The sequence below is a fragment of the Sinohyriopsis cumingii genome, chromosome 10, assembly GCF_028554795.1.
Source record: "Sinohyriopsis cumingii isolate HCF-2022 chromosome 10, ASM2855479v2, whole genome shotgun sequence".
Lineage (NCBI taxonomy): Eukaryota > Metazoa > Mollusca > Bivalvia > Unionida > Unionidae > Sinohyriopsis > Sinohyriopsis cumingii.
In genome coordinates, this window is record NC_142970.1 from 1,589,628 (window position 1) to 1,603,406 (window position 13,779).

At 35.5% G+C, this 13,779-nt stretch overlaps 1 protein-coding gene across 1 annotated transcript in view; it reads right to left on the reverse strand.

Moving 5' to 3' along the window:
- The window catches only part of LOC149789483 (uncharacterized), a 170,845-nt gene that overhangs the window by 46,449 nt on the left and 110,617 nt on the right, over positions 1–13,779 (reverse strand). The window contains exons 3-4 of the mRNA XM_089971499.1: positions 9,189–9,298; positions 1,749–1,853 (exon numbers count right to left, since the gene is read on the reverse strand). Of these exons, the coding sequence (XP_089827625.1) occupies positions 1,749–1,853; positions 9,189–9,287 (204 nt within the window). The 5' untranslated portion in view covers positions 9,288–9,298. The remainder of the gene's footprint in view (positions 1–1,748; positions 1,854–9,188; positions 9,299–13,779) is intronic.

The following is a 13,779-nucleotide window of genomic DNA, read 5'->3' on the forward strand; positions in this document are numbered from 1 at the left end:
GTAGACATTTGGCTGACATGAATATTGAGTAGACATCTGGCTGACATGAATACTGAGTAGACATTTGGCTGACATGAATACTAAGTAGACATTTGGCTGACATGAATACTAAGTAGACATTTGGCTGACATGAATACTGAGTAGACATTTGGCTGATATGAATACTGAGTAGACATTTGGCTGACATGAATACTGAGTATAAATTTGGCTGACTTGAATACTGAGTAGACATTTAGCTGACATGAATACTGAATAGACATTTGGCTGACATGAATACTGAGTAGACATTTGGCTGACATGAATACTGAATAGACATTTGGCTGACATGAATACTGAATAGACATTTGGCTGACTTGAATACTGAATAGACATTTGGCTGACTTGAATACTGAGTAGACATTTGGCTGACACGAATACTGAGTAGACATTTGGCTGACATGTCACATCAAAAACTAAAACATTATGTGTGTATATAGGTCTTTCCACTCTGAACAACAGGATGATGCAAGCATAATTATTGTTCATACCGTCACGGCTGTATTAAGAATATCAATGTGTGACACTTAATGTCACGGCTGTATTAAGAATATCAATGTGTGACACTTAATGTCAAAGAAAGGAAGGAAGCTAATCAATGCAAGACAAGTCCTCAGAGGGATTCTGAAACAACTGATTGGCAGGGGCTGTCCCAAAGTTCTATTTTAGATCTACTTGCACTGTCAGATTAAGGTGAAGTGTGTTCATTCTTTTAAGAAATTATACATCTGCTGTCCCATTATGTAGTGTCAGATCTGAGAGTACAATGTTCATGGTTTGATTTGATTATAAACACATCAGAAGATTCCTTTAGGGCCTGTAACTATGATAACACAGATAAATCTCATCTTGCTGTGATGTTCACCCTGAGGCAGGGGTCATGCCATAGTATGTGACACACTCTCTTTACAACAATTTCCATTAAAATATGTTCAGTCATTCAAAAGTCATAATCTTCCAATAATGTGCAAGGTTCCTCTGGAAAATACAATCTGGTAACCAAGGATACAACATCTTCAGGCAACATCTTCAGTGGTTCATATGATATAGTCTGGACAAGGATACAAGTCCCAAAAATACATTTTCCTTTGCCATGACCTTGACCCTGAGGCAGGGATCATGTTGTATTTGACACACAGTCTATACTAGGGCTTGAAATCAGGATTTTTCTTCACTATAATCTTTATACCGATCCTGCCTATACTAGGGCTTGAAATCAGGATTTTTCTTCACTATAATAATATTTATACCGATCCTGCCTATACTAAGGCTTGAAATCAGGATTTTTCTTCACTATAATAATATTTATACTGATCCTGCCTAAACTTCCCTGATCTGTGCACTTCCATATTTATCTAAATACTCAGACACAACAAAATGGCATCCTTTTCTGGGCGATACTTCAGCCATTCACATTTGTTTTTCCAAATTTCTGACACTTTCTCACTTTCTCTTAATCATACTTACAAATGTTATCTATCTTTTCATTATCTAATTCCTGACAATTCAGTAAGAATGGCAAGAACTTCCCCAAGTTTTTCAATCATTACCTCAAATGCATTGAATGTATATCAAGAACGAAGAAAGACTAAAACACAAAACAACTTTGTATGAATAAGCCCTATGAATGACAGTCACGATGATTTTTATGTCCTGTGAAAATCAAACAGAAATGACACTCCGATGTAAAATCATTTCCAGTTAAATCTTACCCTGTGTTTCTGGTGCCTGAGAGTGTCACCCTTGAATGTACCATCTAGACACTGTAAGTGGGGTTCTGGGCTACTCAAATTTGCCCAGCTGTGTGCCTTCAGCATCTGCAAAAAAGAAAATTACTTTCGGTCTTAGATATATCCCAAATGAATCAACCAATATCAGCAACAAACTTCGCCAAAAGGTCTTTAAGTTAGTCTTCCCTTTTCAAAATATTATTATCCCAAAGAAAAACATTTACTGGTTTTTAATTCATATTTTTTATGAAGGCATTGCATTTGTAAGCATTAAATTCTAAATCAACTAATGAGACATTTTGGCTCAAGACTTGCTTTTAGTTCAGGCTTAAGTTCTGTTTGCAAAATCAAGGCCACACAAAGCAAAAGCAGTGACAGAGAGAAAATGTGGATCGTTGCGAGTTATCTTCACTATTATTTAAATTTTGGACATTTAACTCTAAATCACTGAAGGTGTAACATCTAGTTATTATATTTTTTCAGGTAAATTTATTTAAAAATGTGGCAGAGTAACATTACAGTGATAGCTTTTTCACAATGTTCAAACAATCACAAAACTCAAACATGTTTACCTAATACTTCTTTTATTTTACACTTTTCTATTAAATTAATTATACATCTACTTTCAACATGTTCCAGACACATTATGCACATTTCTAACAATATAATACTATTAAAGCATGAACTGTATATACAGTGGCATAAACAACACTGGCATATTAACTGTATATGCTGTGGTATAAACATCACTGGCATATTAACTGTATATGCTGTGGTATAAACAACAAAGGCATATTAACCGTATATGCTGCGGTATAAACAACACTGGCATCTTAACCATATATGCTGTGGTATAAACAACACTGGCATCTTAACCATATATGCTGTGGTATAAACAACACTGGCATCTTAACCATATATGCTGTGGTATAAACAACACTGGCATCTTAACCGTATATGCTGTGCTATAAACAACACTGGCATATTAACTGTATATGCTGTGTTATAAACAACACTGACATATCAACTGTATATGCTGTGCTATAAACAACACTGGCATATTAACTGTATATGCTGTGCTATAAACAACACTGGCATATTAACCGTATATGCTGTGCTATAAACAACACTGGCATATTAATCATATATACTGTGGTATAAACAGCACTGGCATATTAACCATATATACTGTGGTATAAACAACACCGGCATATTAACCATATATATAATGTGGTATAAACAACACTGGCATATTAACCATATATACTGTGGTATAAACAACACTGGCATATTAACCATATATACTGTGGTATAAGCAACACTGGCATATTAACCATATATACTGTGGTATAAACAACACTGGAATATGAATCAACTAATGCAAGAACAGTCAACAAGGAAGGAGTTTCTTTTATTTAAATTATAAAGCACACTTCAAAAACAATGTTACTGCAGGATTAAACAGTCACTTTGTAAGGCATCTTGAGATACATTATTGTGCTTTTACCTTTCATGAGTTACACAGTATTTGATTCAAATGCATTCAGTGTTTTTAGAGCCCTAACCCATGAGGTAGTGATGGCTGCATTGCAAAGTGCTCCACTAGTAGTGATAGCTGTATTGCAAAAACCTGCTCTAATAGTGATGACTGCATTGCAAAAGGGCTCTACTAGTAGTGATGGCTGCATTGCAAAAACCTCCTCTAATAGTGATGACTGCATTGCAAATGGCTCCTCTAACAGTGATGACTGCATTGCAAAGGGCTCCCCTTTGTCATCTGCTCAGCAGGGCCTTAAATACTATAGAAGAACTTTGTTTGGAAAATCAAAGTCTCAATACAGTTATTCAGGGGCCATAACTCCTCTAAATGATGATCTAGAATGTTCTAAATCCAAGTCATTCAAGGTCTCATCAATATCAAAGTGCCTCAAATCCTAATAACCCAATCAAGGTCTGATCAACATCAAGGTGCCTCATACCCTAATAACCCAATCAAGGTCTGACCAATATTAAGGTGCCTCATATCCTAATAACCCAATCAAGGTCTGACCAATATCAAGGTGCCTCATATCCTAATAACCCAATCAAGGTCTGACTAATATCAAGGTGCCTCATATCCTAATAACATAATCAAGGTCTGACCAATATCAAAGTGCCTCATATCCTAATAACCCAATCAAGGTCTGACCAATATCAACATCATATCCTAATAACCCAATCAAGGTCTGACCAATGTCAAGGTGCCTCATACCCTAATAACCCAATCAACGTCTGACCCATATCAAGGTGCCTCATATCCTAATAACCCAATCAAGGTCTGACCAATATCAACATCATATCCTAATAACCCAATCAAGGTCTGACCAATATCAAAGTGCCTCATATCCTAATAACCCAATCAAGGTCTGACCAATATCAAGGTGCCTCATACCCTAATAACCCAATCAACGTCTGACCAATATCAAGGTGCCTCATATCCTAATAACCCAATCAAGGTCTGACCAATATCAAAGTGCTTCATATCCTAATAACCCAATCAAGGTCTAAGCAATATCAACATCATACCCTAATAACCCAATCAAGGTCTGAACCAATATCAAAGTGTCTCATATCCTAATAACCCAATCAAGGTCTGACCAATATCAATATGCCTCATATCCTAATAACCCAATCAAGGTCTGACCAATATCAACATCATACCCGAATAACCCAATCATGGTCTGACCAATATCAACATCATACCCTAATAACCCAATCAAAGTCTGACCAATATCAAAATCATACCCTAATAACCCAATCAAGGTCTGACCAATATCAAGGTGCCTCATATCCTAATTACCCAATCAAGGTCTGACCAATATCAAGGTGCCTCATATCTTAATAACCCAATCAACATCTGACCCATATCAAGGTGCCTCATATCCTAATAACCCAATCAACATCTGACCCATATCAAGGTGCCTCATACCCTAATAACCCAATCATGGTCTGACCAATATCAACATCATACCCTAATAACCCAATCAAGGTCTGACCAATATCAACATCATATCCTCATAATCCAATCAAGGTCTGACCAATATCAATGTGCCTCATATCGTAATAACCCAATCAACGTCTGACCCATATCATGGTGCCTCATATCCTAATAACCCAATCAAGGTCTGACCAATATCAAGGTGCCTCATATCCTAATAACTCAATCAAGGTCTGACCAGTATCAAGGTGCCTCATACCCTAATAACCCAATCAAGGTCTGACCAATATCAACATCATATCCTAATAACCCAATCAAGGTCTGCCCAATATTAAGGTGCCTCATATCCTAATAACCCAATCAAGGTCTGACCAATATCAAGGTGCCTCATATCCTAAAAACCCAATCAAGGTCTGACTAATATCAATGTCATACCCTAATAACCCAATCAAGGTCTGACCAATATCAACATCATATCCTAATAATCCAATCAAGGTCTGACCAATATCAAGGTGCCTCATATCCTAATAACCCAATCAACATCTGACCCATATCAAGGTGCCTCATATCCTAATAACCCAATCAAGATCTGACCAATATCAAGGTGCCTCATATCCTAATAACCCAATCAAGGTCTGATCAATATCAACGTCATACCCTAATAACCCAATCAAGGTCTGTGTGCTGTTACCACTGGAACAGTCACAGTGGTTCTTTAGATTTGTCTCCCCTTTTTAACTCTTCTTCATAAATATAAGTTTCCTATTTTCGTTTGTAATACATCCAGGCAGGAATGAGAACGTGCCTTCACAGCTCTTTTCCTTGAATCTGAAGCCCACCACAGTGTGAGTAAATTTGTGAATTATTGTTAATGACTCATATTTAATTTCCGATATGGATATTAATTGAAAATGACAATAAGTTCCGACATAGGGATAGTTAACAATACGTGCATATGATACCCTTTATTTGTGTGAGATTCATCTCATAAACATTCCTTTTGTGTCATCATTTAAACCCTCTTACTAACAATCTTTGTTAAGCCACGGTAGAAATATTAACGGAAATGTACCTTACTGAATTTCAAAGTATGAAAGCACATACTGGACATTATTTCATTTTTAAATTTAAAAGGATGGAAAGACATAAGGAAGCTTTTACTTTCGATATATGTTGATTGTTTCAGTACTACATATACGTTTCTTTAATTTAATGTTGATGTAGTAATTTCATATTTTGTAATGGTTGTGTTTTCATTTATTACAGCTTTTTACCCTAATTTCAAGAGAGTTCTCGCCTACGAATTAAAACAGTATTTAAACACATTGTGTTGTCTTGTGTCTTGGATACTAGAGAGCTCAAGGGTTATGCTAACTGTAATTCCTTCAGGGGAAAGGCAGTATAGTCTGACCAATATTAAGGTGCCTCATATCCTAATAACCCAATCAAGGTCTGACCAATATCAAGGTGCCTCATATCCTAATAACCCAATCAAGGTCTGACCAATATCAAAGTGCCTCATACCCTAATAACCCAATCAAGGTCTGACCAATATCAACATCATATCCTAATAATCTAATCAAGGTCTGACCAATATCAAGGTGCCTCATATCCTAATAACCCAATCAACATCTGACCCATATCAAGGTGCCTCATATCCTAATAACCCAATCAAGGTCTGACCAATATCAAGGTGCCTCATATCCTAATAACCCAATCAAGGTCTGACCAATATCAAGGTGCCTCATATCCTAATAACCCAATCAACATCTGACCCATATCAAGGTGCCTCATATCCTAATAACCCAATCAAGGTCTGACCAATATCAAGGTGCCTCATATCCTAATAACCCAATCAAGGTCTGACCAATATCAAGGTGCCTCATATCCTAATAACCCAATCAAGGTCTGACCAATATCAAGGTGCCTCATATCCTAATAACCCAATCAAGGTCTGACCAATATCAAGGTGCCTCATATCCTAATAACCCAATCAAGGTCTGACCAATATCAAAGTGCCTCATACCCTAATAACCCAATCAAGGTCTGACCAATATCAACATCATATCCTAATAATCCAATCAAGGTCTGACCAATATCAAGGTGCCTCATATCCTAATAACCCAATCAACATCTGACCCATATCAAGGTGCCTCATATCCTAATAACCCAATCAAGGTCTGACCAATATCAAGGTGCCTCATATCCTAATAACCCAATCAAGGTCTGACCAATATCAAGGTGCCTCATATCCTAATAATCCAATCAAGGTCTGACCAATATCAAGGTGCCTCATATCCTAATAACCCAATCAAGGTCTGACCAATATCAAGGTGCCTCATATCCTAATAACCCAATCAAGGTCTGACCAATATCAAGGTGCCTCATATCCTAATAACCCAATCAAGGTCTGACCAATATCAACATCATACCCTAATAGCTCATTCAAGGTTTTGTCAATATAAAAGTGCCTAATACCCTAAAAACTCAATCAAGTTATTACCAATAAAAAGGTTTCTAATACACAAATAACTCAGTCAAGGTCTCATCAATATAAAGGTGCCTAATGCTAAAACAAATTTTCAAGATGGTCACATCTTGGACATTTTAATCTGAGGTTTACAAAACATAATACACAGATTTTTTTGTGAAAACTCCATAATGATATGAACATACATACTGGAGAAATAATGATAACAAGATGTCCCAGCTGAGCGTTGTGGTAACCATATTAGAACACAGATCATCATCCTTTTTCATTTAGGACCAAGTAGGCCTCACAAGAAGTCTTTTAGCTGAATACCCATTTGGATATGACCATCCATTTGGGAGAAGTTAAGATTTCCAACATGGCTGCTCTGGTTGGCCATATTGGATATGCAAGCAGCACCATTTACATTTAGGACCAACTGGACCATGCTATAAATATGTGTGTGTAAAGTTTCATGGCAATCTTCCAAGTTGTTTAGGAGTAGCAATAAAAAAGAACTTGTGCTAACAGAGTACGGATGATAAATGATGGACAACAGACCATCTCATAAGCTCTTCTGGTCTGTGACCACTAGAACTAATATAACTTGCAGAACTTATCTCAACAAGTTATTTAAACTTTTAACAAAATGAATAAACATTGAGGCTATTACAATTCTATGCCTAGACTAGTACTGGTAGCATCGGGACAGTGTACCAGTCTAATTCTAAGCCTATAAATATTATGCAATATATTGAGTGCTTGATTATCTCCAGATCATATATATATATATATATATATATATATATATATATATATATATATATATATATATATATATATATATATATATATATATATATATATATATAAATTTTTCTGAGATTTTAATCTATTTACATGTATATACATATATTCCAAGTTTGATCAAAATTGTTTCGGAAAAAAGGTCTCCATAGAGACAGCACTCAATGAACTAAGTATAAAACTTAACCAAGGTGTGATATAGATTGATAGATAAGGGTAACACTAGGCTTCACTGCCACTGTTGCAGTAGGACATAAAAATATGCTGTTTATCCAAAAGAAAATATATTTGAAAAGATATCACTATTATACAACTTGATCTCAGTATCCAAATGGTAATATATCTGAAAAGATATCCTCTATCACTAGTATACTGTTTGCTCTCTGTATCCAAATAAAAATATATTTGAAAAGATATCACTATTATACAACTTGATCTCAGTATCCAAATGGTAATATATCTGAAAAGAAATCCTCTATCACTATTATACTATTTGCTCTCTGTATCCAAATGAAAGTATATTTGAAAAGATATCACTATTATACAACTTGATCTCAGTATCCAAATGGTAATATATCTGAAAAGAAATCCTCTATCACTATTATACTATTTGCTCTCTGTATCCAAATGAAAGTATATTTGAAAAGATATCACTATTATACAACTTGATCTCAATATCCAAATAGTAATATATCGGAAAAGATATCCTCTATCACTAGTATACTGTTTGCTCTCTGTATCCAAATAAAAATATATTTGAAAAGATATCACTATTATACTACTTGATTTCAGTATCCAAATGGTAATATATCTGAAAAGATATTCTCTATCACTAATATACTATTTGTTCTCTGTATCCAATTGAAAATATATTTGAAAAGATATCACTATTATACTACTTGATCTCAGTATCCAAATGGTAATATATCTGAAAAGAAATCCTCTATCACTAGTATACTATTTGATCTCTGTATCCAAATGAAAATATATTTGAAAAGATATCCTCCATCACTATTATACTAATTGATACTATTCATTAGTCTATATGTTGTTAATCCTTACAAATTGGAGTGGGATATGAAAGGTTTCATATTGATGTATGCTTATGCTGGTTAACCACATAATGAGTGATATTAGTACTAGCTAATTCATGTTGCTTATAGCAAACCTGTTTAGAGGCAGACTTGGGTTTACGAATTAACATCAAACATTTATCATCAGCTCCATTCCTATCCAGGGCTGTCAGCACATTATCTGTGTCCTTCATGAAGGCATGAACTGAAAGAAAGACAGGATTAAAAACGTAGCCAGAAAAGTTGTCTTGGGCAGTGTAATGTCATTAAATGTATGTGTTCGCATTTTAGGCACCTCAGCACAATAATGGCTATATAGTGCAATTAGAAATTCTAAAAATATATAGCCGCTTGAAGGGCTCTACTGTCAAAAGTTAATTTCATGGAACTGAAGACAATTTCTTCTTTTAACTGTTGAAACTATCTATGATATTCTTGAGCAATAAGATATTAAAATTAGCCTCTGTAGCATCCATAGTGGACAGAAGATAAACACCATTTTCATTTAAGACAAACTAGACACTATTAAAATGCTTGGGTGAAAAACCCAAGTTGATATGACCATCCTTTCAGCAGCATTTGTGATAAGATTTTCAGTACATTCATTGTAACGGCCATAATGCAGCTCAGACTGGTACCATTTTCATTTAGGACCAACTCATACATGCCAACTACACTGAGAGGTGTAACTATAATTATTGCTATGGCAATAAAGCTATTATGTGGCAAAAAAGTTGTAATTTGGGGGGAAAAAGTGTAATCTATATATTACATTCCAGAATTACAGGATGTATAAAAAGGTATGTTTACTTTTGTTACTAACTTGGTTCTGCAGTTGATTAAAATTCTTGTCATAAAGGACAAACTCTTTATGGATTAAACTAGAATATGAACACAAAATCTAATAAAAAAATTATTTATTTTCTGCACTCATCTTAACTAGTCTACATATTCAACATTTGCTAAATGATTACGAACTGGAAGTCTACAAAGCATGATTATGTGCTCTGGGTGCTGCATTACTCTCATATCCTTCTTTTAAAGTTTCCTGATTTGTCTTGGATGGTGGTAGTTTTCCCTTGTTTATGGGTTATGAGATTATTCACCAGTTGATATGCCATCTTTGCTGTTGTTTCTGCTCAGACTATCTTCGATTTCACAGCATTTTCTTTCTATCCAGGACTACTTTGCCTTTTTCACACTTTTCCTTTTGTTTATCTCTGTATTTTCTAGCTCCTTCATGATCTCTTTTTAACTTTTTCAGTTCTTGTCTTTTGTCACATACATGCAGTTCAAGTACATTGATTGTGACCCAAGGTTTCTTTGTTCAGTGATATTTGCCAATGATCTGACTGGCTGTACTAGTCACAGCTGTGTTGAATGTGGTTGTTAAGGACTACAGGTCTTGACTGTCCAGGGTTATCAGAGGTGCAAATTTACCGCCTATCATTGCTTGGAAGACTTCTGCGACTTTTGGATACAATTTCTCAAGGTCAAATCTGATGTTTAGTTGGTTAGGCTTTTTGATCATTTTCAGGTGGAAGCAAAATGTTGTCATTAATAAATCATGATCACTTCCAATATGTGCTCCTGGGAAACTTTGTGTTCTGATGATATTCAGTCCTGTGCTGAATCATCTTTTCACCTAGATGTAGTCAGTCTGGTTGTGATGTCCATCTGGACCATGCCATCATCTAGATACTTTGTGAGCACAGAACGTGTTGGCCAACACAAGATTGTTGTAAGCGGCAAAACTCTAAGAGCCTGAGCCCTCTTTCATTAGTTTCTGCATTACAGAAGGGTCCACAAGAGCTTTGCCAGTATGTCTGTAAATCAGCTCCCACCTTTGCATTCCAGTCTCCTTGTACAAACAGGATGTCTTTCATGGGTGATTTGTCAATGACATCTTGCAGTTGATTATAAACATTCTCTAGTTCGTTGTCACCATAGTTAGATCTGGGTGCATTGGCCTGTATGACTGTGATGTTAAAGGGAGTGGCTCTCAGGCGGATGGTAATGAGCTTGCTTGAGACTGGGCAGTGACCCATAATGTTGTTCACAATGCCCTTGTGGACAATAAATCCAATTTCATGATTGTTTGTCCCCTCTTCCACTGAAGTAGAGCTTATGCCCTTCATCTGTTGTTATTTCACCAAAGTTTTTAAGTGAACTTCGCTGAGACAAATAATGTTCCAGTTGTAGCTCTCCAACTCATGTTTAAGTTCTTTCAACTTTCCCATAGCCCTCAGTGTTCTAACATTCCATGTACTAGTGATGATGTTGTCTCTCCCACTAATCTCGATAGTGGGGGCACTAGTAGCATAACTGCCACCTCCATCCTGGTGTGCAGTCATTGTTGACCTGGGCTGCTACCAATCCTGTAAAGAAGAATTGCTAGTTGTCTTCATGTGGCATGTCAAGGGCAAGATGCAGCCTGGCAAAGCCCATCCCTCTCCAGGATGGATGACCACAACCAAAGTCCACAACCAAAGTCCACATTCTGGTCCTGAGCACACGGTCACTGATCTCATCCCAGCCCTTCCACCCTGGTCATTGAATTCATCATGGAAGATATCTGCCCAGTGATGCTGTGCTATCACCACACTATTTTACCCACAGTTGGGAGACTTATGGGGGAAGAAGCATCTTATTCCATCCCATAAGATCCAATGGACCTGTATTACTGCAAAGTTTGTAAAGCAGTGTTTACTTGTCTTTTTTCCCTGACCTAACATGTTCTAAAGTTTGAAATGATCCATCAGCTCAACTTACATTGTAAAGTGTTTCACTTAATAACATCTGGCACTATTTTCTTTTAAAGTACAGACTGGTCTGCTACCTAACTAGCTTATCATGATAATGAATCTGTGAGGAAATGTTCATATTTGCAGCAACCCATCAGTTGTTTTGGAAATGGGTCCAAACATTTGCTATAAATAGCAATTAAGCAAAGTACTCTTATGCTTTTCTTATGCAGCAATCATCTTTTCAAGAATATTCTCAAATTTATATGAGTGGAATTAAAGAGATGTTTTAAAGAAAATGACAAAAACAAATTTTTATTGCTTTATTTTTATTTTGGTTTTTAATTCATCAAAAAATCATAATCCATATACATGCTAGCATAAAACATAATTTGAATTAACAAAAAGCACAATGATTATGGCAAAAGCATAATGGTTGGCATGTGTGCCAGCTATATATTTTAATTAGTCTTCTAGTGAAACCCCACGCTGATACAAGTTTCTGTTTAACAGAAGTAACTATAACAAGATTCTCAAGATTGGTTCCAAGATGGTCTGTAACAGTGCACAAAATTTTGTAGATGCTCTCACAGCATATTTTGTCATAGTAAGCATGACACATAACCATCAAGACTGACATATAGACTAGGCTTACAATAAATTTCTACCTCAAAAGGATGGAATATGCTCTGCCAGGGGCATGATTGGATTTTAATTTGGACCAGCTAGGATAGCAGTCAGACAGGTATGTTAACATTGGGTCACGTAGAGGAAAACAACCAAGTAGAGACACCCAGGTACAATTTGTGCCATTTGAAATAAAGTGTCATTAAATGAAATTTTCCAAGGCTAGCTTTGATGGGAGTGTTAACATTTTGGCAGAATGTTAATCCTGATTGGCTAAGCTAAACTTCCCAGATGAAACTAAATGTTTTAAGTAATTTCCTTAGCAAAATTCATCAGTCCAAGTTTTCAGCCAAAAGGGAGGTCTGAGGGTATCTGAGGAAATTAACAATAACTTTTTCATGTTAAATAGATCATGCAAGGGATGGGAGTCTGGAAGAATTTGAGAGATCCAGAACCAGAGAGATTTGGCTTCAGAGGAAGATGAGTCTTGAAAGGGCACAAAGGTACTGTCTCAATCACATACAATATGCTCTTTGATTCAAGCTTGTAATTATTTATTCATTACGTATTCATACTTCAGTTTTCTTAGAGTTTAGAAGTTAATAGTGCATTCAATGCCTTGTATGTTATATGATACATACAAAGCAAGAATGTCATACAATATTTCATTGATATGAATGTGTTCAGATTTAGTGATTTGTGTGTGAAAGAAATCATGCATTGTAGGAATTTCATGCATTATTCTGATTTGATTTGTGAGAATTACTTCATCTGTCTTAAATGATATGTATCATGTATACTAAGAATTAACTTTACTGTGTCTATGTCAATGAATCACTAATTTGCACATAATGTAGTCAAGACAAGATGTGAAGTCACTTAAATCATTAGTGTAATTAATTTGAGAATTCTCTTATCCGAGAAAATTGGAGTGTATTGTTCAGCATATAATTTACATACATCTCACAGTGGGACATAAATAGAGGATCTCAAATGGGTAATGATTTAATATTGAATTTATGAAATGAGTTGAATAATGTCCAGCTTTTGCAAGCCAAGGCTAGCTAAAGCTGGACGTCATTTAACAAGTTTCATAAATTTAATATTAAATCATTACCCATTTGAGGTTCTTTTTATCAGTTTTATTTCATTAAAAATTATTTAGAAAGAAGGATTAACAATTTTGGTTCATTCTGACAGATGCTGTACCTTTCATTTGTTGCACATAAAAAACAGTCGCAAACAAAGATGAAATAGTAAAAGTACGTTATATATTTTTGCAAACTATAAATCAAAGAATAAGTGTCCATCCTAA